The sequence below is a fragment of the Amphiprion ocellaris genome, chromosome 15, assembly GCF_022539595.1.
Source record: "Amphiprion ocellaris isolate individual 3 ecotype Okinawa chromosome 15, ASM2253959v1, whole genome shotgun sequence".
In the NCBI taxonomy this organism is placed as follows: domain Eukaryota; kingdom Metazoa; phylum Chordata; class Actinopteri; family Pomacentridae; genus Amphiprion; species Amphiprion ocellaris.
In genome coordinates this window covers 14,691,755-14,715,090 of record NC_072780.1, presented here as the reverse complement: position 1 = coordinate 14,715,090, position 23,336 = coordinate 14,691,755, and the positions used below count along the sequence as shown (strand labels likewise).

At 40.2% G+C, this 23,336-nt stretch overlaps 1 protein-coding gene across 1 annotated transcript in view; it reads left to right on the top strand.

Annotated features, from left to right (window-relative positions):
- csmd2 (CUB and Sushi multiple domains 2) overlaps window positions 1-23,336 on the top strand; it is a 245,624-nt gene that overhangs the window by 8,028 nt on the left and 214,260 nt on the right. Inside the window, exon 2 of the mRNA XM_023275803.3 lies at window positions 9,184-9,400. Coding sequence (XP_023131571.2) covers window positions 9,184-9,400 — 217 coding nt within the window. The remainder of the gene's footprint in view (window positions 1-9,183; window positions 9,401-23,336) is intronic.

Here is a 23,336-nt window from a genome sequence, read left to right as displayed (position 1 = left end):
CTGGAGTTAGTCACCCTCGAAGTGTCTGGTGTCCAAACCCAGTTTAACCTAATGTAACAGCAGTTGTCTTCTGGCTCATGTTACGTGTTTCGCTGCCACAGAGGAAATAAATTCCTAATGAGCATAAGTGAGTAGAAAGTATCTCCTGACATACTGCAGAAGTGAACCAGAAAAAAAAATATTATCTTTCAAATAGGCCAGAAAAACAATGTGGCACAAAGCCTGTTAGGAGATGCCAGCCATCTTCTGAAAAACTGTCTCCTGTTTGTTTTATTAGCTCTTATCTTACATTTGGGCTATTTATAAAACCCCAATAAGCTTAGCAATATACCAGAACAGAAGAGAAGCATTTATTGGCTATATTTATTGAAGTGTTTCTGCAAATTTTATGCAATTTCTGTGCCTGAAATTCATGTAGAAAATGATTAAATTAAAAATTTGACAATATTCCTAACTAGTTATCACAGACTTACATGGCTTTCTTTCTCACAATTTTGATTAAATGAAAAAACTGACAATGTGACTATAATTTACACAAACATTGCATTTCAAATCATATAGGATCAGCAGTGTGGATGTAACACAATGTGTATGTAACATGATGAGCAGCAGTAACAATTTATTTTATTTATTATAAATTGCAATCGACACCTGAGCCTTCTTGGAGGGGCAGTTAGGATCCAAGTTGAAAGGTTAAAGTGTAGCACAGTGCGCTGAAGTGTAGCTGATTGATCGTCTGCTCATCTATCTCTCAGTGATAGATGGAATAGTCCTGTTGGGACAGCCATGACCTGACCTTTGGCTCAGTGCTCTCTCTCTGCTTTAATATACACTACTCAGTGAGGATCAGATGTTCACAGATGCCCACTCACCAACTCACACACTTATGTAGATCAACATGCATGTCCAGAAATATGCTATCACATGTTTAATACATCCATAGCTGCGTTATGCCTCCTCATGTTGATGCTATTAGTCCAGAATGTGTAGTTTTGCCTGATTTCTGATAGAATTTAGGTGCATAAGCGAGATTAGCACTTTATCTTAGGTTGAGGTCTAATATCAGTCAAAGAGTTCAGCTGAGATTGAAAATGAGGTGATAATTTACTTTGGCTGTTTCACACATTAGTGTCATACATAACTGTGCTTTTTTTCCCCAAATATTGAGAAGACTGGACAAGAAAACGGAAATTATTTGAGGCATGTCTGTGTGTGTGCATGAACAGACGCACTGTATGTGCATGTGTGAAGAGCTTAAGTCACGCATGCAGTGCACTCAAGTAATAAAAAACAACTGAGAAAAAATATTTGTCTTCATATGTGTTCTCTTGTTGTACCGTTGTCATGGGAACAACATACAGCTTCAGTGACAGGAGCCGTGAGTGAGGCTGTTTGAACTACACTTTGTGTCTTTTCCTTTTTACTCATTTTCTACTCATCAATAGAGATGCGAGTGCACGTACAAGCATATAACGCATTTGCAGACACCCGCACACACACACACACATATACACACACACACACACACACACACACACACACACACACACACACACACACACACAGAGAAATATTTCTTCAGGCAGCCAGCCTCAGTGTGTTGTTGTGTAGGAGGCCCATTTGTGCCCCTGTTGAATAAACTCACCCACAAAGACAGGGTTCTCTCTGAAAAGGAGGAATATCCACCGTAACATGTCTTTGACAGCGAATGGACAATTTTCTATTGATTAACTGGGAATCTTGACGTGTGGGTTGCTTAGTAAGCTGTGTTGTCCACAGTAATACTAACTTACCATAAAGCTATTTAGATGCACTGATAAGAAGAGAATGGTATGAGGAAAATATAATGATGAACAATTTCCGAACAGTCTCAGAGTTAAATACCAGTGCGGTTTAAGGGAGAGGCTTTTATTTTTTAGGTGGGTGTCTGTTCTGCAGGTCCTTCTGGCTGGCATGGTAATACTGCTGGTTAAATATGACCCAGCTGGAAGGAACTGGCTGGCTCCCCCCTTCTCTTCCTCTCTGTCTGAGAGAACACATACTCCATTGTGCTTCTTTTGCCAGCCCTGATAACAGGCAGGAATGTGTGCATGCATTCATGCAAATGTGCATTTCTGCGTGCATGCCTCCTCTGTGTTTTAGCATCCAGCTACTTTCCTCAACGCTTTAATCTTTGGCTTAATCTTTGAGCGTGGGTGTTGTTTATTTTCTTACCCCACACATTTCACCCTCTAGCCATGTTGCCGTGACAATGCGTTTTTGTCCATGCGTGTGTATTAAGTATGTGTTGCCAAAGGCATCAACAGATCCTTGAAAGAAATGCCAGCGTCTGAGATGTGGATATCACAATTGGGACAACATCATATTGAACATGGAGTTGTTGTCAGCATGGTGCAGAAACGTGCTCACTGATTTACATTTTTAGACGTGTGTTAACAAATGAGTTCACATATGTGTTTGCTTGAGCTCTGTACGTGTTTACAGAAATCCCCACCATATTTTCCTCGACATGTTCTTGCAGCAGGAGGCCATTCCCAGTTTCTTTTGTGCACCATTATGGAAATGCAGACTCTGTTTTTCTTGCCCTTTTAAGGACACAACATTTACCATTCAGCTCAGCGGAAGCAACCTGTGGAGGGGAGGGCTGAGAGGGGCCAAGCCTCTCACTAGCACCTTCCACTGCATTTGGCTTGTCTGTAATGGCAGCCGGTGCCGTCCTGGCCCGGACATTAGCCTAATGTATGGAGGCGAGTGGGTTCGCTAAGCTCAACCATTTCCATTTTAATGGCGGCCATCTCGAGGTTAATTCAGATATGATGCGGTCAAGGCACGCATATACGCTGACACGTCAAGAGACAAATGGTGGTGCTGAGAGGATCTATGGGGCGGAAGGGTTTATCTTCCCACCAGGGAGGCAGTTACTGGCACACACACACACACACACACCAAACATTTGGTTGTTTGAAGTTTACTCATGGGGTAGGTCATATGTGATAGCAGATAGCGTTTTTGCTCAATAAACCCAAAGGACCACACGTATTTATTTGGAAATAATCCCGTGTTTGCTCCAATGGGAGGCTTATTTCCGATTGATATTGTCCCTCATGGACCATATATGAATTCTTTATGGTTTCCCTCGAGAATAAAGAAAGAGCTGAACTCTGTATTTTAGCAGTGTGATGGGAGAGAATTGCAATAGGTAATGTAAAGATCCTGTTAAATTTTTGAGTTTTGTGTGTGATTTTGAGGTTTCCTTAGATATAGTGTACATGTTCTGGCTACAACTGGAACCATTAGATAGTAACTATGTATTCAACTTACTTATTTTCAATATTTTCTTTAGAAAAAAAAGGAAAAAATTTAAATAAGATTAAAATGAAAAATAAAGTTCAAATAATTTTTGGGATTTGTTGGGTTTTCATCTATTTTTATTGTCATGACTTCTGTTTTATTAGTCAGGTTAATCTCCAATCAAATCAGGAAAAGTTGTGGTTTATGTAGTTGTTTTGTTTGCTTTCAAACATTAGTATTTACATTTCTTAGGTTAGTATGTAACACAAACCTTATTTTTCTATTAGAAAGCCCAGTGTGACTTTAAAATTTGTTATAGAAATAATGGCACCTTGACTTGACCTGAACATTCCATGATGCAGGTTTACATTTTGAAGCACCTGTAGGCCAACGTGGAAAATGCATTTAAAAAATCCATAATTTGAAAATATAGAGCCCCCCACCTGCAGCTCTTTCTTTTCCCCTCTCTTTCCCAGATGAACATGGATGCATGCAAATGTTTCAAATGTGCACAAAATAATCAATCTAAAAGTCCCAATTAATTTGTGGCTTCAAACCAACCCCACTCTCCTCTATGAGAGCCTCATTGCACCACCACATCCTGTTCCTATCACAGGCTTTGCTGCTCTTTATGCTCTCTCACCTGATTTGAGTGAAAAGCCCCTGTCATCGTCTGAAAACTCCCGTCACGGGCTAGATTTTCTAAAGCCTGAAAATGGAGCCAAGGGGAGGTGCAGAAGTCTGCCTTCCTCTCAGACCACTTGAATTACAATATGCTGAAAGGTTAAAAATGGAGTTTTTGCCCAACGTCGCCATAAATCTCCGGCCTACCCCAGCTTTAATGGCGATGTCACAGATTGCATGACAATATTGAAATTCCATGGGGCCTCTCTTAAACCTTAAACAATAAATTTAATTCTCCTCAGTTGTATTCATGTTGCAGAGCAGAAGACGCAATGCCCTTCTGTTATTGACTGCAAGAACAGTATGGTCTCTGCATCGCTGTCTTTTGTCCAAAGGCAAACTTGAATCATAGATGAGGAGAGAAGACAGAGACGGCGAAGGACAAAGAAGAAAAAAACTAATTGAAAGAAAATATGGAATCCAGAAAGGAGATTTGCAGTTCTGTGTTGCTAGTATTGTTTGTGCCTTTATGGCATTATGGGAATGTGATGTCGGGATTATGTTCACTATGATGAAATATCCCCCCATTCATAGTCACTGTAGCTGGTGTAATTGTGTTGCAACGGGGGAGTTACATGAAGATATCTGACACCCTGCTCACCCAGGGTATAGGGATTACATTCATACATGTGCAGACAATCGATATCTCCGTGTACAGACGAGTGTGCATGCTTGTACTCGCATGAGCACAACACAACACACACACGGTTGAAGCCCTGCTGTTCGCTAACAGTGCAGATTAAGTACTATCTTGCTATGAATGTCACTGGCTGTCAGTGACCTCAGCAAATAGGTGAAAAAAAATTCTCCTCTTTTGTAGCGTTTCTTCTCTCTCCAACTCATTCACCTCCCTTGGCTGTTGCTCTTTCTCTTATTGACCCGACATATTCTGTCGCTCATTCCTCCCTCTTTTCCTTTTCCGCTGCTATTTTTTTAAATTTCCCCTCAGTGCGTCCCCAATCTCACCTTTGCTTCTATCATTCCTCACATCATGCCTTCCAAATCTATTTTCTCTATATGTTCATACATTCAGTCGGCCTGCCCCTCAGCCCCGCCTCTCTCTGCTTCTCCTTTGGTCTCTTCCTGTCTCCTTCTTCCACACCGAGGGGTTGCTGTCCTGCCTGAGTGCAGCACAGTGACCATCGATTCATCATAGTGTCACAAGCGCACCGCTGCACCCCTGTATGCCCGCTACTAAACAACTGCCCTCGCAAAGCAAACAAAAGCTCCTTACACACAAACACACACGTGCACAGGTAGAACCTGGAGTGTTGCCCCGGCAAGGTCACACCTCTCCCTGTACACTCATTTGGCAGTGTTGCACACCAGAGATGGTTAGCGCCAAGTGGATGCTGCCAGTGGCACAGTGGGCTAAGCGCTGGACAGTGTATCTGTTGAACATCCACTGACATCAAGCGTAGTTAACATCCCCATCACAAGCCAATGTAAGCAGTTCCCAAAGACATACTGCGGGGCTAAAATACACTAACCACTAAAACAAGTAAGCAATTTTCCTAAATGCTGAACCAACGTATATGCGACTCTTCCATATTCATAATTGTACACCTGAACTTAACACAACTTCCCGAGAAAACACGACCTTTTACTTTGCTGCCGGTTGAGCGGGGCTAAAACAGCACGGCCAGCAGTCTGTTTATGGGGTCTTTATGGCGTGTCAGTGGGGTCAACTGCAGGATGGGCTCTTCGCTGCAGATTTACACTGAGGGGCTTCAGAGTAGGTCGCCAGCTTCCAGCAGCTAATTTCATAATGCACCCTGGGCGAGGCTTGAATAATTCAAGCAAGCCCCAAGTGCAGGATCTACTTAATCAAAGGCTCGTGGTTTTCAAAGAACAGAGAAAGTAGACTTGCAGAACCTTGGGTAACCTCGCTCCTATCTCGTGGTGGTAAACTATTTCTGGGGCAGATCAGAATCAGTTTGACTACAGAGTGCAGCAAAAACAGCAGCACAAACACTCAATTACTGCTTAATTTAAGCAATCAAACTCGATAATTTGGAGTCTAATGCCTGCAGAGATGTGTTTTAATGTGAACTTTGATGGGTTTGTTTTTTGTACATTTCAATTCTGACCATCTGTTTTATTTTATTTTCTTGCAAGAATAAAACTATTTCTAGCTGCAGTAAAAAAAAAGAAAAGAAAAGAAAGAACGGAGCCTCTCTAAAAGCTCCATCTTAGTCTTTTATCCCAGATTGTGCGCATCATTATCGATTTAAGAGTCAGTCACTTGGCACAGGTGCTCACACTTCAAAACAGCGTTCGGCCGAGCTCTGGCAGTAGACTTATTCTCCATCATGATTTTTTTTTTTCTATTTTTTTCCCCCTCACTTAATTGTACCCATAAAACACGAAGCCCGAGTTCCTGCCTGGTTGATCACCTGTCATATATCAACATGTACAGCATGTTCCATCCTGCAATAACACATGCACTCTGGCTGCGAAAAAAAAGCTTTTATGCAAAACATACTCTCTCCTCTGTGTCCTTTTTTCAGCTCTAGAGTGATTTTACCTTGGTACCAATGCAACAGTCATGGAATCATGTCTTTCTTTGAGCTTTTTAGTTTAATGAAAACTGATTAATATCAATTCAGTTGCTTTAACCTCCCTGATGTTGTAGTACAGCCCCCTTCCACATCTAACTCATTGCCCATATGCAGGAGGTTCACAGTCCACCCTGACCCCCATCAAAATCTGCCGTCAGGCCCCCGAACAAGCCATTGATTGGCATTTGTCTCACAGAGGCCTCGTAATGAAGGAGATGATGAGTAGATTATTGACCTGGCTGTGTATATGAAAATCAGGTAGGAGTGCTGGATGTGGGGGTTTTACCTGGATATTAGTATTGACCTGATGGTAATTGGGAGGGTGGATGCTCACTTGCTGAGCCTATTTAAGGGCTTTAATGAAAAATCAGATGACGATGGCTCCCGCTTTGATCTTTTGTGTTCTTCTCTCTCGTTACTGGTTAACAGACGAGGACGGAGGATACGCACAAGGAGGAGAATTAAGTAGACACACTGCACTGCTCGGTTATTTTCAGCACTTTATATACAGCATATAGGTCATATTTACTTACTGTTAATCTCGTTTTCCGTGGATTTCCGTGGTTTATTCTAGGAAGTCATTGTAACACTCGCAACTCTCACCAGCAAACCGAGCGCCCAACTCTCCATGCGGCATTATACCCCCCGCTTAAATGTATTCAACTTGTCAGGGTTCAAGTGCTCGCGCATTAGCATCTTTTGGAAGAGGTCAAGCACGTATGAAGCACTGGAAAGTGACAGCTGAGAGGCTCCTGCCTGTTTTTGACGAGACAGGCCCTGGGGAGTCAACAGTGGCATGATGGATATACTGTGACTGGAGATGCTATTATCCTCCCGCTGCTGCTGATGCCGTCCAGACAGCCGAGGTCTTTACTTCCTCAAACTGTCTCCACTTTTCACCGTCTCCTCCCAACCCCCCAAAAAATGTATCCCGATCACCGTTTTTCTGCTCTACCTGTAACAAAGAGCTTTTACTGGTTTTGTTTGTTTTTATGTGTTTGTGTCAGCTAATGTTTTTCCAGCAGCAATTCAGCAATTCATAAACAGCCTGATGTGGCTTGTAGCCGCGGAAATCTTGAAAAACAAAGACTAGATTATTGCTGTGAAAACAAATGCAGCATTCGCTCGTCTGGCGAACCGAGGATTATCCATGTCGGCATTTTTTTGTTTGTTTTTTTGTTTGTTTTTATATAATTTCTTCTCTTTTCTCTGTGTACATCCTAAACAAAAGCACTTGCTATTCATTTCAGTCATGTGTAAAACTAAGAAATAGTTAAAAATTGCCCCCAATTTTTTTTCTTTTCTCTTGTCTTGTCTTCATGCTTGCTGCCTTATTACCTTTAAATCCCTGCTGATTTCACATTTCAGAGTGAAAATTTGGATGGATTCTGAGCTTTGGGATTTTTCTAACCAACAGAGAGTGCACATAAAGTAGAACAGAATCTGTGTGTTTCATAAGCATTCAATAAGGGATGCGCGTCCCCTACGGAGGGCTTTAACAAAGCAACCTTCACTTTTACAAGTTTCAAAGCTGCAGTGTGTTTATTTAGGTTTCCTGTTTTTTTTAAGGCCCTGAGGTGCTATAGCTAATTTCCATGCATTGATTTATCACAGTCATTTTCCCAGTTATGTCTCAGGACATGCAGGTAAATGAACAAAAATCATACCTCCTGCGAGTGCTGCATTGTTTGTGTTGTTGGATAATGTGGGTGTTTGTAGCTAACAGATGTCCTCCAATTATATTCTCCTAATTAAATTTTAATCAGGCTGCATTATGATGCAGGTCTTTGGCTGAAGCAAACAAAACGGAAGACAGATAATTTGTATAAATAGCATGTATGAGGATATGTGTCTATGCAGGTCCTGTTTATGTGACCGTAAGTCCACTTCTGTTTGCATGTTACAACTGGAATACAACTGGAAGAAGAAGAAGAAGAAGAATGCTGTATAAAAAAGTTACAACAATAAAAGAAGACAACAACACATTATAGACAATACCTGATCAAAAGTATTGAATTAATGAAACATTGGAAAACACAAATGTATATCTGGCCTTGATTAAAAGGCTCGGTCTGCTCAGATTAGTCAAAGACAAGTCATTCAGTTTAGAGACTGAAAACACAGACACACGGATCAAACTTCACGCGTCCACCCTGAGCTTGATAGATAGGAATGCGCACAATTAAAATCTCAGATTAAAGGCAGCATAAGTGGCTGTGGAAGAAAATGCAAGATGAGTTTGATTAATGAAGCACTCAAGTGTGTCTCCTCCTCTCCTGTCCAGTCGTCTTGGCTCTGTCCAGTTCTGTCGTGTATTAACGTGGGAACCTGTTACTAAAGAGCCGGTTTGTGAACAAGTGTGATGATGGAGGTGGTAGAGGTGCAGGAAAAGCTGGGAGATGGGTGAACCATTTATCGCTGCTATATTAATGGCTTGTGCTGCACGCTGTAGGTGATAATGGATGGTGCAGCACTTGATGCAAACTGTTTGACTGTGGGTGTGCATTTGTGTGTAGTTGTCTAATTTCCATTCTTGGTAGTAGAGACGTGTCTTTTATGCGATGTAAAAATCATCAACACTGCTACACTCTTTTCACTGTTGCCTTTCAGTCTTTTAATAACTGCCTTTCTCTCTCTCTTTTTACAGCTCAGAACTGCAGTTACACACTACACAATCCCAATGGGACAATAGAGAGCCCCGGATACCCTTATGGTTATCCTAACTATGCCAACTGTACATGGGTCATTGTGGCAGCGGAGCACAACCGGATACAGCTAGTGTTTCAAGGCTTCGCCCTCGAGGAGGACTTTGACATCTTATCTGTATATGATGGGCCACCCAGTCCTGGGAACCTACGGACAAGGTAAATTTGTTAACCGAATGTTTTCCAATGTGTGTGTAGAGCATGTCTTTGCTTTGATTTGGCATCAGTGTGGATTAGTTTCAAATTTGAAGCGATGCAATTAGCAAATGCAAAAGCTGTAATTTAGGATGTATGTCATGCAGTGCATCTGACCCACGGTTTAAACTAGAATGTCAGTGGTTTTACAGATTCATGCATCCTCTTTGTGTGACAGTCATGCTTTTGATGTTGTCTCATATGGTAATGCGCCCTCACATGTCCCGACTCTTTTATACAGTGAATATTGAAGCTTGATTGCAAATCAAGTTGCAATAACTGTGAGAAAAACTGCAATTATGTATTTTCCCCAAATCGTTTCACCCTAGTGCCCATGTAGAATTTTGCAGTTTTATTTGTTTTCAAGAAATGTGAACAACAGTTTGCTGATTTCTGACAGTTACATGATGTGGTTTGTTACAATGACAAAGTGAAATGTTTAAAATATGATTCGACAAAGATAAGATACAGATATATACAATTCTTACAATTTGGCCTCCATTTGCAATGAAAAATTACAAGTGACATGTTTGTTTGTTAAAAAGTGAAGCGAAACTCTTGCTGTTTGTCCAACAAGTCATCCCTTGAGATTTTGTTCACCACTTTCCTAGATCTCTGTGGTCTTGTGACCAATAGCGAGATGGCAAAAACCATGAAATTAAAACCAAGGTTGTATTAAACTGAAACTGCATGTCCTTTGTAGAGTCATTTGGACTTTAAGGTACTGATGAAGGTAGTGGACTGGGAACTGGAAATGAGGCAAAACTATAATCAAGACTGAAATCAGTGATGCATTCAGAAGGAGTTGTAGCAAATCCTCCGGTGACTAATGCGGGACTGACTCTGTGGACGCCGTGACAGCATCCAAGGTTATTCACTGGGAATCTGGGCACATTTTATGCTTCAGAGCTACTAGCAAAATGAAATAAAGCTCACTTGGGTGTGAAGACTCAAACAAACAATTTCTGAATCAACAGCCTCATCCTCCCGCACAACTATCAATTTAACAGCCTCGGAAAATGCTGCCTTGTGCTAACATCTCAAGCTGAAATAGTGGCTGCCTGGTTTGCAGAGTTTTGTGTTCGCTAAGTTTACACGTTTTCAACTTTTGGGGAGATGCGTGTGGTTGGACTGGATTTGCCATCCAAAGAATTAGAATTTTACCGGCTGCAGTTACAAGACACAGCTACTCAGTGATTCATTTATGTATTTTGGAATAATATCACTTGTGGTCTAATATCTAGCAGACCTCTTAGCAGTCTCTTACCTACGCACTCACTTAATTAGTGACAGTTTCTCCATCAGATCACTTGAAGCTCCACCAAAAAAGCTTTTAATTCCCATCACCTTCTGCTATGAGCCTGGCCTTGCAAACAGTTGAAAGCGTATGTTATGAAAGCCCTCCAGAGACAGATGAGAAAAATATTCTTAAGCGCTTTTGTCATTGACACTGTTTTGAGTCTCCGCTGGCACCTCTCTGTGTCTCCCCGTCGATATCTTCCTCCCTCTCCCTCACACCCTCAGCTGCCCCCCTCCCCTCCCTGCAGCTCTCATTTTGTGCCAGTGGTGCCTCCACCGCATCTCCCCGCAGAAAGCAAATGAAAGAGAGAAGAAAATTCATTATGGATTGGTGTTGCACTGTTCTCCTCAGCCTTTCTCCTGTTTGGACCTCTGGGCCTTGTTGTATATTGATGCTCCAGCGGGACAGAGGGAAAGGCATTCTCCTCTCTCTCTTCCTCTCTCTAAGCGCTTTGAAAATAAGTGAAGGGAAAGAAAATGAATTTGAAAGACGACGGAAAAGGATTTTGGGAGAAGAGACAACAATGCGAGAGTTGGAGGAGCAGAAGGAGGTTTCAAGTTTTCGTGGGGAACAGAGATCTCCTTTAGATTTGGCTCCTGTTGCCTTTGACCAGTTCCTCTCTTTTTAAAAGCGGCATTTTGTAAAAGTTAGACTTCAAGCATTATCTCTGAGTGAGCTTCAAATAGGCTAGAAGGAGCTTTCACCAGTCAACAGCAGTCTGTCAGAACATGCATGTATATTTTCACACCCCCACTGACACCACACGAATACACACATTTACATACACACACAAAGATGCACGTCTGATAATTCAGCCTCCCTTTGCTCTCATCTCCCACTTGTGTCGCAAGTAATTTTCCTTCCATCTTTCTTGTTCCTCTTCCCGCAATTTTCTCTCTCACTCCCCTTATTTCATTCACGCCTATTTTTTTTCTCCCACTATCTTATCTCTTCCTCCTGCTCTCCATTTTCTGTCTCGTGTGCTGTTTTTGCAGAATTTGATCAGTCATTCACGCTCGCCACCGCTATAGGTTGTAGAGCTTGGAATATTCCCTTTAATCGCCATCCGTCATCAAAAATGAATGTTTTGCCTCACTTGGTATTCAAATGATAACCTTTGATTTCTTCTTCTGAGCAATCACTTTCGCTAGATTTGTTTATTTATCCATTAATTTATCCATTGCTGTCACAGCAAAGCCAAGAAAATTGTTATTATAGGGAGAATTCTGGCTTACAAATCAGTTCAGCTATGTATGTGTCTTCCAAAGTGCACATGCACCCCGGTGTGTGTTTGAGAGTGTGTGTACTCCTGCAGTAGTCGCTTTATGAGTCACAGACACTCCTCAAGAAATGCATATGTGAGTCAGTCTGTTGCTGCAGCGCTTCATTAAACTGCCGATCCCGAGTGACACCTGGGAAGCAGGCAGAAGATTCGGTGTAAGTTTTTCAATTGTTTGAAATGAAAAAGAAGAGATAATATTTGCTGATATAAATCCTAGATTGCAAGAACAAGCTGCTGTTGGTATTGGCTGTTAATTAAAAAGAGCATTCATTTCCAAAGATGGTGTAGTGATTCACTGGTTAAGTGCATCTTCTGCCCTCGGCGTCGTTGAAACTATCAATTACTTCGCATAAGAGGAAGCTCAACTGCAGCAGAAAAACTTCAAGGTGAAAAGATTTGCTAATTTATGCAATTTGAATTAATATATAAAAAAGAAAAAAAAATCCAGTTAAAATGGATCTGTTAAAGGAAGATATGCAGAGGCCCATGTCACATAATCTTTGCGTGTTTTAACTCATCCAACATTTTGGAATTTTCCAGCTCTTGTGATGTGATATGTAAAAAAAAAACTAATAGTGACTATCAATTTCATGTTTGTAAAGTATAGAGCTGGAGTCAGGACATCGTTAACGTTGCTGAGCTTAAAGACTAGAGGCTAGCCGGGCTCTCTTCAAATTATTACCACTACAATGCGTTATCTGTTTAGTTTAATAAATGCGCAAAATGTGAAATAATAATTCATGGTTCCAGGGCGTATTACATGCTCTGACTGTTGGTAATCCATCAGCTGAATCTGACAATCCACACTGTGACTATGCAGCATCCAGAATACGGTGTTACTGTGTTTCCATGTAACTGTCAAGTCAATTTGAAGGAAACTTTTGAAATGTCGCAATAGAGTAATAAAGAAAAGACAATATAAATTAGACTTGTTTCCATCAAGTACATTGGAGAAAATAAAGTTGACTCTGCAGTGTTGTTCGACGGTGGCGGTATCGGCTGCTCGAATGTAATAAAGAGAGTAGAAGAAGTCAGAAACAAAACCAGTAATTTGCCAACTACTGAAAAACCTTAAAAATATACGAAGAAGCATCAAAAATGCTGGTTTTCTACAAAATGGAAATAGAGAGTAGTCTTCAGTGTTTTTAAACTGGAAAGTAGTAATTATTCTTTCATGTCAGCTGGTATTGGACATGTTTTATGCTGTCTGGGGATGAAGACAAAGAAAGATACAGAAACAGGTGATCAGTCCTTTGAGTTAAATGGTCGCTACGTCAGAATGCATTCAGAGACAGTGTTTCCATCACCATCATTATGTGCATCAGCTCTTTTTCAAAAGTGTCTGTCATTTAAGAAAATAAAAAAGACAACTTTTTCTACTGGGATACTTCAGAATCACAGTGAAGCACGTTGGCAACACGGCTAACACAGCTTATGAGCAGTCGTGGTACAGTTCTCTGTAGGCTCATACCAACCCTGCATCCTCACCATGACAACAAAAGTCTGTGAAGCTGCACTTTGGATCCAGCTCTTCTTTATCAAGAAACACTTGTGCACATAACTCACGCTGAAATCACTAACTTTCTTTCACTTAGTTATTTATTTGTTTACATTTCTGTGTGGGCATAGTTTTGAAAGCTGCTTCTGGCCTTTCCCCTTTGTTCGATTTCCCATCTTCCAGGATGTAACTGCTCTCTGTTTATTGAAACACAGTTCTAAAATCAACATCCCAAACAAAAATGTTTCTTATTTTTTGAGAGCCAGTTACCAAATGCTTGGTAACATAAGGCACATTCGCATTATCCTGTTCACAGTCTACATCTATGTTGTAGCTTATTGCTCAGCCACAGGCAAATAGTTCACAACGACGGAATTTATGAATGTCAAGCATTAAAGCATCTGACCCTCATCCCTGGATGTAGGAGGATGTTTGAATGCATCATTTGTTTTCAAAGTGGTCCAGATTCATTGTCACAAGACAACAGTGCAACCTTAGAAAATGAAATTGTTACCGTCTCAGAGGAATTGTCTTTTCTTTGTCTCATCAGAAAAAAAGGTCTAATTTACTGAATTCTGATCTGTTTCTTCTGAATCCTCCCCTTAAGAAAAACAAAGAGCAAACAAGAAAGAAAGAAAAAAGAACAGTCTAAGACAAATTAGCTTGTGCAGTCTGAAAATAACAGAAGAAACATATGAAAAGAAGGATTAAAAAAACCCAGTTTAGACTCGTATTTGATCACTGAGACAAATTTCTGACATTGTGCAAGCTCATTTATAAGCCAGTCAAGTTTTCTTTTAGGATCTTACTGTTGTCTCTGAAGCTTATTTCTGACAAATAAAGATCAGTGAAGGGAGAGAGGAAAAAAGAACATTTTAAGATCTTAAATTGGGATTGGGCTGAGACAAAACAAAGGCTATTTCTCTGGAGCTGAATTTAAGAAGTAGTAGTGAAGAAGTATGAAAAACTGGTCAAAAGCTCGTATTGTTGTTTAACTGAGCTCAGTGACATCTTGGAGAAATAGGTCCCAACAAAGAAGAGGTCTTTCTTTGAAATTTCCCTTCCTATTGTGTGATGGATTGGCTGCATATACTTCCTGCAAGTGTCTGCTTTTGAACATACCAGCATTTATGGAAATTAGTGACTACCTGGAAGGTAGAAACTAAATGGCAAATGTTGAAATATGATCGGTAATGCTGTAAAATATGCATGAATTTGAGCTGGTATTTTAAACTTTTATTAGTGCAGTCAAATGATACTGCATTTAAATGATTGTTCTCCCTCAAGAGCAGTAACCCCAGTGTCCCGGGTTAAGCACAGCCTGTGGTATTGTAGTATAGCAGACAGAGAGGCCTTCCCATGACTAAAGCAACAGTCAGCTTGACCTTAAGCGAGACACCGAGCCTCTACCAGCTCACTCGCTGTCACTCTGTATGAAAGCGCACATTTCTTACTTGTAAAAAGCAATCTTTCCCTCACTTTCGTGTCACATTGCACCTTGTAAGTGCCAATCGGGGAACAATGAGTACATTTCGGCAAAGGGAGGAAAAGCTGCTGGGCTGTGTGATGGCATCTCTCTACCACATTGGCTTTTTCTCTCGCTGATGGAGTGATAGAACGCAGGGACTTCAGGCCCTGGCAGTCTGGAGAGGGCGGGGAAGTGAGAGGGAGCAGGGGAGGCGTGGAAGGGACAGATTTTCAGCCTGCGGGCTCAATAGGACCTAAATAAGGAGCACTAGTGCATGATGCTGGTAGTGGCATAAACACTACAGTCAGCCCTCGGTGCTGTGAGGTTGGGGTGTCATAATTTGAGTGCAGAGTGTGTGTGTGTGTGTGTGTGTGTGTGTGTGTGTGTGTGTGTGTGTGTGTGTGTGTGTGTGTGTGTGTGTGTGTGTGTGTGTGTGTGTGTGTGTGTGTGTGTGTGTGTGTGTGTGTGTGTGTGTCCTCAGACTCTGCTTACAAAGGGGGATGTAGCTCATAGCCCATCGCTGCAAGCTGATTCAGTGTCAACAAAATCAAGGTTTATTGGAATACAGATAAAGTGAACATCACATGTGTGCGCACACACACACACACACACACACACACTGAGGCACACACTTTTAAGCACAGAATAAATGGCAGTGGGCTGGAAAACTGTTAGCCCTGTAATTTTTCAAACACACTGCTTTTTTGGGAAGCATTTTTCTTCCATTACACCAGTTGCTCACATAAAAAAATATGCTTCTGTGTTATTTAATATTTATAACCCTTAAGTTTGGCTTGAGATAGCAGCTATAATGTCCTATTTTACCACTTTTAAGTCGAGTTAATACGAGTCGTCCCTTAGAGGTTTATATACAGAAGCTACTGTTTGTATCCAGTGCTTGTGTTAGTTCAAGACTCTTATCGCTCAGCATCTCATGCGTTAATTCATGTCTCAGATTGTGTGTGTGTGTGTGTGTGTGTGTGTGTGTGTGAATGAGCAAAGCGTTAGTCAATGAGTCAAGCTTGTAAAGAGCCGACATCTGTGGGTCAGGGTGAAAGTGGGTGACGTACAATGGCGCTTCCTGCCTGAACACTTGCCACGGTAATAATTCTTCGTCAGTGAAGGCCTCAGCCGTCAATCCCTCACGACACATACTTTGGAGAATGACTCCAGTGTGGTAGCACTCCCGGCGCTCACGTGTGCAATGTGTCTGCATGCACGCCTTTGTTCACCCTGAGATACACGTGTTTGTATGGTGACACCTGTGGAAGGTAAATGAGGAGGTGGAGTGTTTAATTCCATGTGTCTGAGGAATATGGCCTGAAGGCAGCATGCGTTTCTTAATTTGTAGTGGTCATGACTTATTCAACAGCATTCACACTCACACTCACACGCACACACACACACGCACACGCGCATTCTGTGTGGATAGATTTTTTTTTTCATACACAGTCACAGACATGTGCAAGCAGACACACACACATGCACACACAATGTTGGATTTATTGTTCCTTTGAGTCTGGGCTGTTAATGGAGAGACTGCCACTTATCAATGCCAGCTTTAACGACAGACTGCTAAAAACAGGACGAAGAGTGATAGTTTGTTTTTCATCATCTCGCGCAGGGAAAAAAGTGAAACGACGGTGAGATTTATGGCACCTGCTCACCTGTAAGGCAGAATTATTAGGCCCAGTAAGCCCAGATTAGACAAATAATCAACTAGATGTCTGTGAATTTATACCCTGTGTATCACTTATTGTGTGTATTGCTATTGACATTCTCCCATCACAAGGCCTATCAATGTTCTTTGCAGGACACACTTCGGCAGCGGCGCGAAATGAAATGTTCTCCTGCAGAGATAAAAGATTAAATACGCGGTACACCCCCCTCCAAAAAAAAAAGAAAAAATGTGTCACTTTCATTCCCGCTATGCTCGGGGGTCACACTCATTTGAGTTGAAGGAATGCATCAGGTTTTTAAGAGACTTGCCCTCAAGGATGAAAATCTAACCAGTAAAAATAGAGGTATGATTACACCCATGAAGGGTTCCCCGTTCACATTTTAACCAATATGAATTCTCAAAAAAGAAAGTGTATAATTATACCCTTTGCCTCATGTAGCCCAATTTAATAAAATATGAATGTGAAACCTCTTTCAAGGTTTAGAGGTTTGAAGGAAATAGCATCATATTAGAAGGCAGAAAATCAAAATGATTTTAAATTAACTTAATTGATGTTGTATTGAGTTGTGATTTGTGTAATATACTGAACTACTAAGAACTGATTTAGTGATAATTCATGAGCAGCATGATAGTGGAGGCTCAAACTTGCTCTAAGTACCAGCAGATGGAAATGTTCATATAAAATATTTTCAAATTTTAACTTGGATGGATGAGGTATACTGAGTTACTGGTGTCTTATTTTGAAAATGTGCCATATGCGATATAATACATTTTGTGCAGCTAAAGTTTGTGTGCAGCATTTTGTTTCACTGCATAGCAATTTTGTTTCCCAAGTGATCAAGTACAAAAACCTCAAAAGCACATGTGGATAAGCATTGTGCATGTAAATGTTTGGTGTAATTTTTTGACAGGTTTATAGAGAATTTAATACACAAAGGAGCTGCACATGATTTGGCAGGAAGTTAAACAAAGCCAAGAATTTCATGATATAAATTGATAAACATTGCCTAACAAAGGGGTAGTGGGAGGCGAATGTTATGCTTTTCTCACTGCAGGGAATTCATTTTGTTGATTTGCATGACAACTTATGCAAATCATTTCAGTCACAATTTTCCAATTACAATACCTAAGGCGCAGTGCGAGTCACGAGCACACAGCAGGTTGAACATGTACAGCATGTCTGGATTTAACATTTTGGAAGGGGATGAGCAGACTGGCAAGCAGGCTTGTCTTAGCTTTATTCTTCACCACGGGCATAATTTCTGTTTATTCCAGTAATTTTGTATTGATCAAACAGTAAGAATGAGGCATTTATAAATTGCAGAAATTATAATAAATGTGAGCAATCCAAAAATGGAAACTGTGTGTGTTGTGCCACTGAGCAATTCATCCTTTTTCGGATGGAACACCATACGAATTTTCACATTTGGACTGAGCAAGACAGTGGAAGTGATTCACTTTAAAAAATTCTCTCCTTCTTTGGCTACATTACTGCTAATAATTTGGAGCTCCAGTTTGGGCAAAAGGAGGTGTTTCACTCACATTAAAACCACTATTTAACTCATTATGGACAAACTGATGTTGCAATAGTGAGCTATTGTAACAGTGAACATTTATGACTGCATTATATGCTGAAAACATAAGTTGACAATTTTTTTTGTCAAATCTAGTAGCAGAAGAGAATATTATTAATTCTCAATTACATTTTGAGGAAAATATATTCTGTCCCAGATGATGTTTTGTATTACATCCATACAAAATACATTTTCTAGTCAACAAATTATCATAATTGATTGGATTCAACATCAAGGAAAAGATTGAAACATATTGTGAAAGGGGATATTTTCACCCAAACCATGACATTTTCTAAAGCCGATTAAGAGAAGGAAAAATAATTCTAATTTATTTATATAAATAATTATAATTATTAGTGTAGAATTTTATCAAAAACCAGCATTACAAAGTGCTTTACAACAAATGGAAAAAAGCACACAGTAAAATACACAATCATGCAAAAGAGGAATCAAAATTTCAAACAATGAATGATGAAAACCCTACAATTAAAGACAAAGAATAAAATCACACTCAAGTGCCATGTCAAAAATAAAATACACTTTAACTGCACAGCTAAGAATAATTGTAGACGTAAGAGATGAAAATTAATTAGAAAGCCTTTGGAAACAAATCAGGATTTCCTGCCGAACAGCACTAACAGCGAACACTTTTTAGTCTTTAAATATGCAGCGGGAACCAGTCAGCAGGTTGTCAGGATGCACACTGGTTGGAAAGGAGAGCAGATATATATTCTGGGTCTGAGAGCTTGAAAGGAAATTAGTGAAATTTTAAAATCAATCCTAAAACAAATGAGCAGCTAGTAGGGTCATTAAAATCAGTGTAATGTCTTCACAATTGTTTATTTTTATTTGTAGTCTCGCTGCTGCATCTGGCACCATTTGGAGTCAATTTACTGATTTCTTATTTACATCTGATAAAAGATCATTACAATAGCCCCTGTGAGGAAATAAAACCATGGTTGATAGCTTAACTGTTATTGAACCTAACTAAGTAGTTGTGGTGCCTTAAATTAAGAGCATCTCATATGTAGTTAACATTGTGGAAAGCATATTCCCTTAAACCCAACCACGTTGTTTCAGTACATAAGCCCAACCAAACAGTGACTCCTTCAACCTCTTAACACAGATTACTTTGTTTCTCTTTGAAAATGGCAGCTTCTCCCACACCTCATACTTTTACCAGACAAGGAGAAAATACGTTTTTTTCAAACATTATTAAGAATGCAGTTCAGTTGAAGTATTTTTTGGGTGACGGGGTTGTACTTAAGTAGCTTATTCTGTAAGAGATCCTTGTATATCTGCAACACTCCATGGATAGAGATGCCAAAATGTTATTTTGTGACAGACTGAAGCACATATCATATCACGTCATATATCATCTCCAGCATATTCCTAAAGTTCACAACCATTTTTGCAGCTTTAAACACTTGAAAAGTAATAACAGCTCTCCATGCTCCCTACAGAGCGGTGTAGCATTGCTCTTTTTTTTTTTTATATTACTATTTACAAATAAACATATTGCACATTGTTAGTCATGTGTTGCTTTGAAAAGTATCCCAAATATCTAGTGGTCTCATCATGGATAATGATAGAATCTATTTGGTGCAGCTACTTCATGTAGGGAGCCATCATGGCTGATGGTGTTTGCCTCGATCAGAATGAATCGCAATTTAATGTAAATACACCTGCAAGCAGCAATTCCAAGAGGAAAGCAAAATCGCATCAAGCAGGGCACACAACAAACGGGTGCAGTGAGGACTGGTGTAACTGCTGAGCAATTTTAGCTATGACTGGAATAAAAGCTGCAAGATCTGCAGCCCACCTCCTGTTTGCATCTTCACTGCCAAATTTGTCACAGCCAAACAGAGTGAAATAAATGGCACAGATCTCACAAAGCTGCAAGGAGTATTACAAGAGTTAAGTCACTACTATAAGAGACTAATCAGTATATTCAGCTGTGTGCAATACATGAGTAATTAAAGTATATAAAACTGAAATTAATTCAAATAATACCGACAGTGTCTCAGTTTTTAACCAAGTGCTGACATGGACCTCAAATCTTAAAGTTTACTGACAATAGAAGCATCCTAAATGGACTTCTTCTTACATGCAGACTTCGTAGAAGAAAGGGAAATGACTGTGTTTTTGGAAAGACCTCAAATAAAAGTTTATTTGCTAGAATTGACCAATTTATATTCATTGGACTTGTCTTGACCTTAAGAACTCTGGAGAAAAGAGCAACATTGATAGACTACAAAGTCTGAGTTACTTGCTAGATTGTGAGCTGGCATTTGGACTAATGTTGGTTCTTCTGTCATTATTGGGTTTGTGAAATAATTTGTCAATCTTCTCTCAATTTAAGTTGTAATTTTTCAACCAAAAAAAAAGAAAAAATTTGCCTCTCGGGATTGCCACAGACAGCACTGTAGACAAAGAAAGAAAAATAAAAGAGAGAAAGAAAAATAAAAGAGAAACAGAACAACGAGGAAAAACAGCCAACAAAAGCAATATGGTAGCACAGAACCTTCTGTATTTCCCCCCCTAACCACATGCGCTAAAACAAAGGAAATGCATTCCTTTTAGCTGTAATCTATGGGACTGTGAAGCGCAGACATTCTCCTTGTGCACCATTTGTTTCCCAGCTTAGGCAAATCCCTGGCATATTTTTCCAGCCAGTGTTGATTTTGCTGTTTTTTTCCCCCCCTAAATGTTGCTGCAGTCACGTTTTTCTTCCTTGATCTCACCCTTTCCCTGTGTTTTTTGCTTGTTCATCCCTGGGAGACACAGAGCAGAGCAGTTTAATTAGTTATCCAAACACCTTGTGAAACACGATAATGGATAAAGCACACATATTGTGCGGGTGCACACAAACACGTATGTGCACCCTAGCCGCGCTGTGTCAAAAGGATTTGCCTGGCATGTAATAAGGCACTTGTCGCATGGGACAAGTTGCACTTGTGCTTATTTAGTTGTTGCAAAGTCAAAGGTGAACTTTGCATTTGTCTGTGCTGAACGTACTGTTACTGATTTCATCATAAAGGATGGCAGTCAGTCTATTGGATACAACACAGTGGCTGGATGATAAAGAGCAGAATACAGCAGAATAATCCGGTGACCATACCTCAGAAAAACACATAATTAAGACATAGAGGGCATCAATGTTTAGATCTACAGACAGAGTGCAACTACAGGAGATATCGTCGACAGTAAGCAGAAACAAGATGAATGGCATTTGAATAGTGTTTGTGTGAGCCTGGAGCTAATTCTAGATCCAGATTTTTTATTTATTTATTTTTTTGGGACACACACAAGTATACTGCCGCCATCCCCTCCTCCTCTCTCTTCTCCCTCGCTGCCTCATTCCCTCTGCTGCTCTTTGATCATCCTTGCCACAGGAATGAAACAAGAGCGACGGGGAGAAAGTCAATAGCATTGGTTGGGTGCTTCATCGGTCACTGTGTCCCTGTTAGCCCTGCTGGCTAATCAGATCTTCTGCCCAACCTTGTTTTGGAGTTTATTAGTGGCATCCCTCCGCAGAACGAGGGAAAAACTGAAGATCACAGTGAGAGAGAGACAGAGAGAGAGAAAGAGAGAGAAAGATAGCAGGGCAAATCATGAAATTTTGAATATGGATTCACAGCTTCGTGCGGTCTTTGGAAAAACCACAGTGGCTCAGGCTCAAAGCCTCTCACTGCAGGAGTGCGTCGATACACAAACACACAAACACACACCATTTCCAGTGAGTCTTTTATAAAGAATCAATGCCTCAGACACGACATGATCAGAAGTATGTGGACGGCATTAATATACTGCTAAAGTCATTGGAAGATTTAGAAGCCTGACTGCAGAGGTTTACGTTTATTCTGCCAGAATAGCATTAGCAAGGTCAGGCACTGATGTTTTCTGACAAGGATTGACTCATTGTAGGTGTTCCATGTCATTCTAAAGATGGTTCATGGGGTTGAGGTCAAACCAACCATTCATGCATGAGTCTGGCTTTGTTCACATGGGTTACTGATGTTAAAGCAGGAAAGGTCCTTGCCTCAGCATCTGCCACACAAAGTCCGTAAGTGCATAAAATATAATTGTACACTGAAGCATTAAGATTTCTCTTTACTGAAATGAACCATGTAGAACTTCAGTTGTGTACACTGCCCACGTCTCACATTTATTCTGTGATTTAACTTGGTCTGGTTGTGTCCTGGTTGTGGCCATGGATGGCATGCCAACAGTACAATTGTCCAATCTGAGCTTCATATTGTCAGCAGGGAGAAGAATGTAGATGTTATCATCCACATTCGTATCCGAACCTTACCAAATAGTTTTTTTTTTTCTTAAACATTTTAAAATGTTAACAGTCAAAAGGAAAAAGAAAACTGCTTCACTGTCAATAGAAAATGGGGGATAAGGAGTCACCCAGTATTAACCTTCTGCAGACCAAGCAGTGTTTAGGTATTTTTTGCTCTTGCCACATGTTTTAAGCTAATTTTTTACTGCAATATAAAGTCCTGTACCTCTAGGCAAACAGCATAGCCACGGCTAAAAGAGATATCAAAAATGTCTATTGTACAGTACAAAGTTACTATGAAAAGCAAAATCCTTTGATTATTTATTTTAGATAAATGAAAAAAACCCTGCAATCAACAGGTACAACATTTTCCCCACAAGTGTGGCCGCAGGTGTTACCAATATTGTACAATATGGTGGGTCTACATACTGTAGATATTTTACTACTGACATTTTTTTTAGTTTGTTTCATATTTGTTTCTCATCTGTTGTGCTTCAGTCCAGTTCCCTTGACTGAAGCACAGTCACATGACTGCTGAATCACGAATGGATTTACTTTTTTCGTTTTCTTTTTGGTTTTTTTACATAGTCCGGTGAAAATCTATGGCCAAATTTTAAATGATAAATGGAGAATGAATTTGATGAAATATCACAATTTGAAGATTAAATTTAACTAGCTTTTCCAACAGACTGGCACATCACAGATGGGTAGTTTAATGAGTGTGGGAAATTTGAAGAGATTCCAAAGATTCTGTCTGTTTTAACAGTTTGAAGCTCTGATAAAAGGTGTAATTTTGATGATAAAAAAAA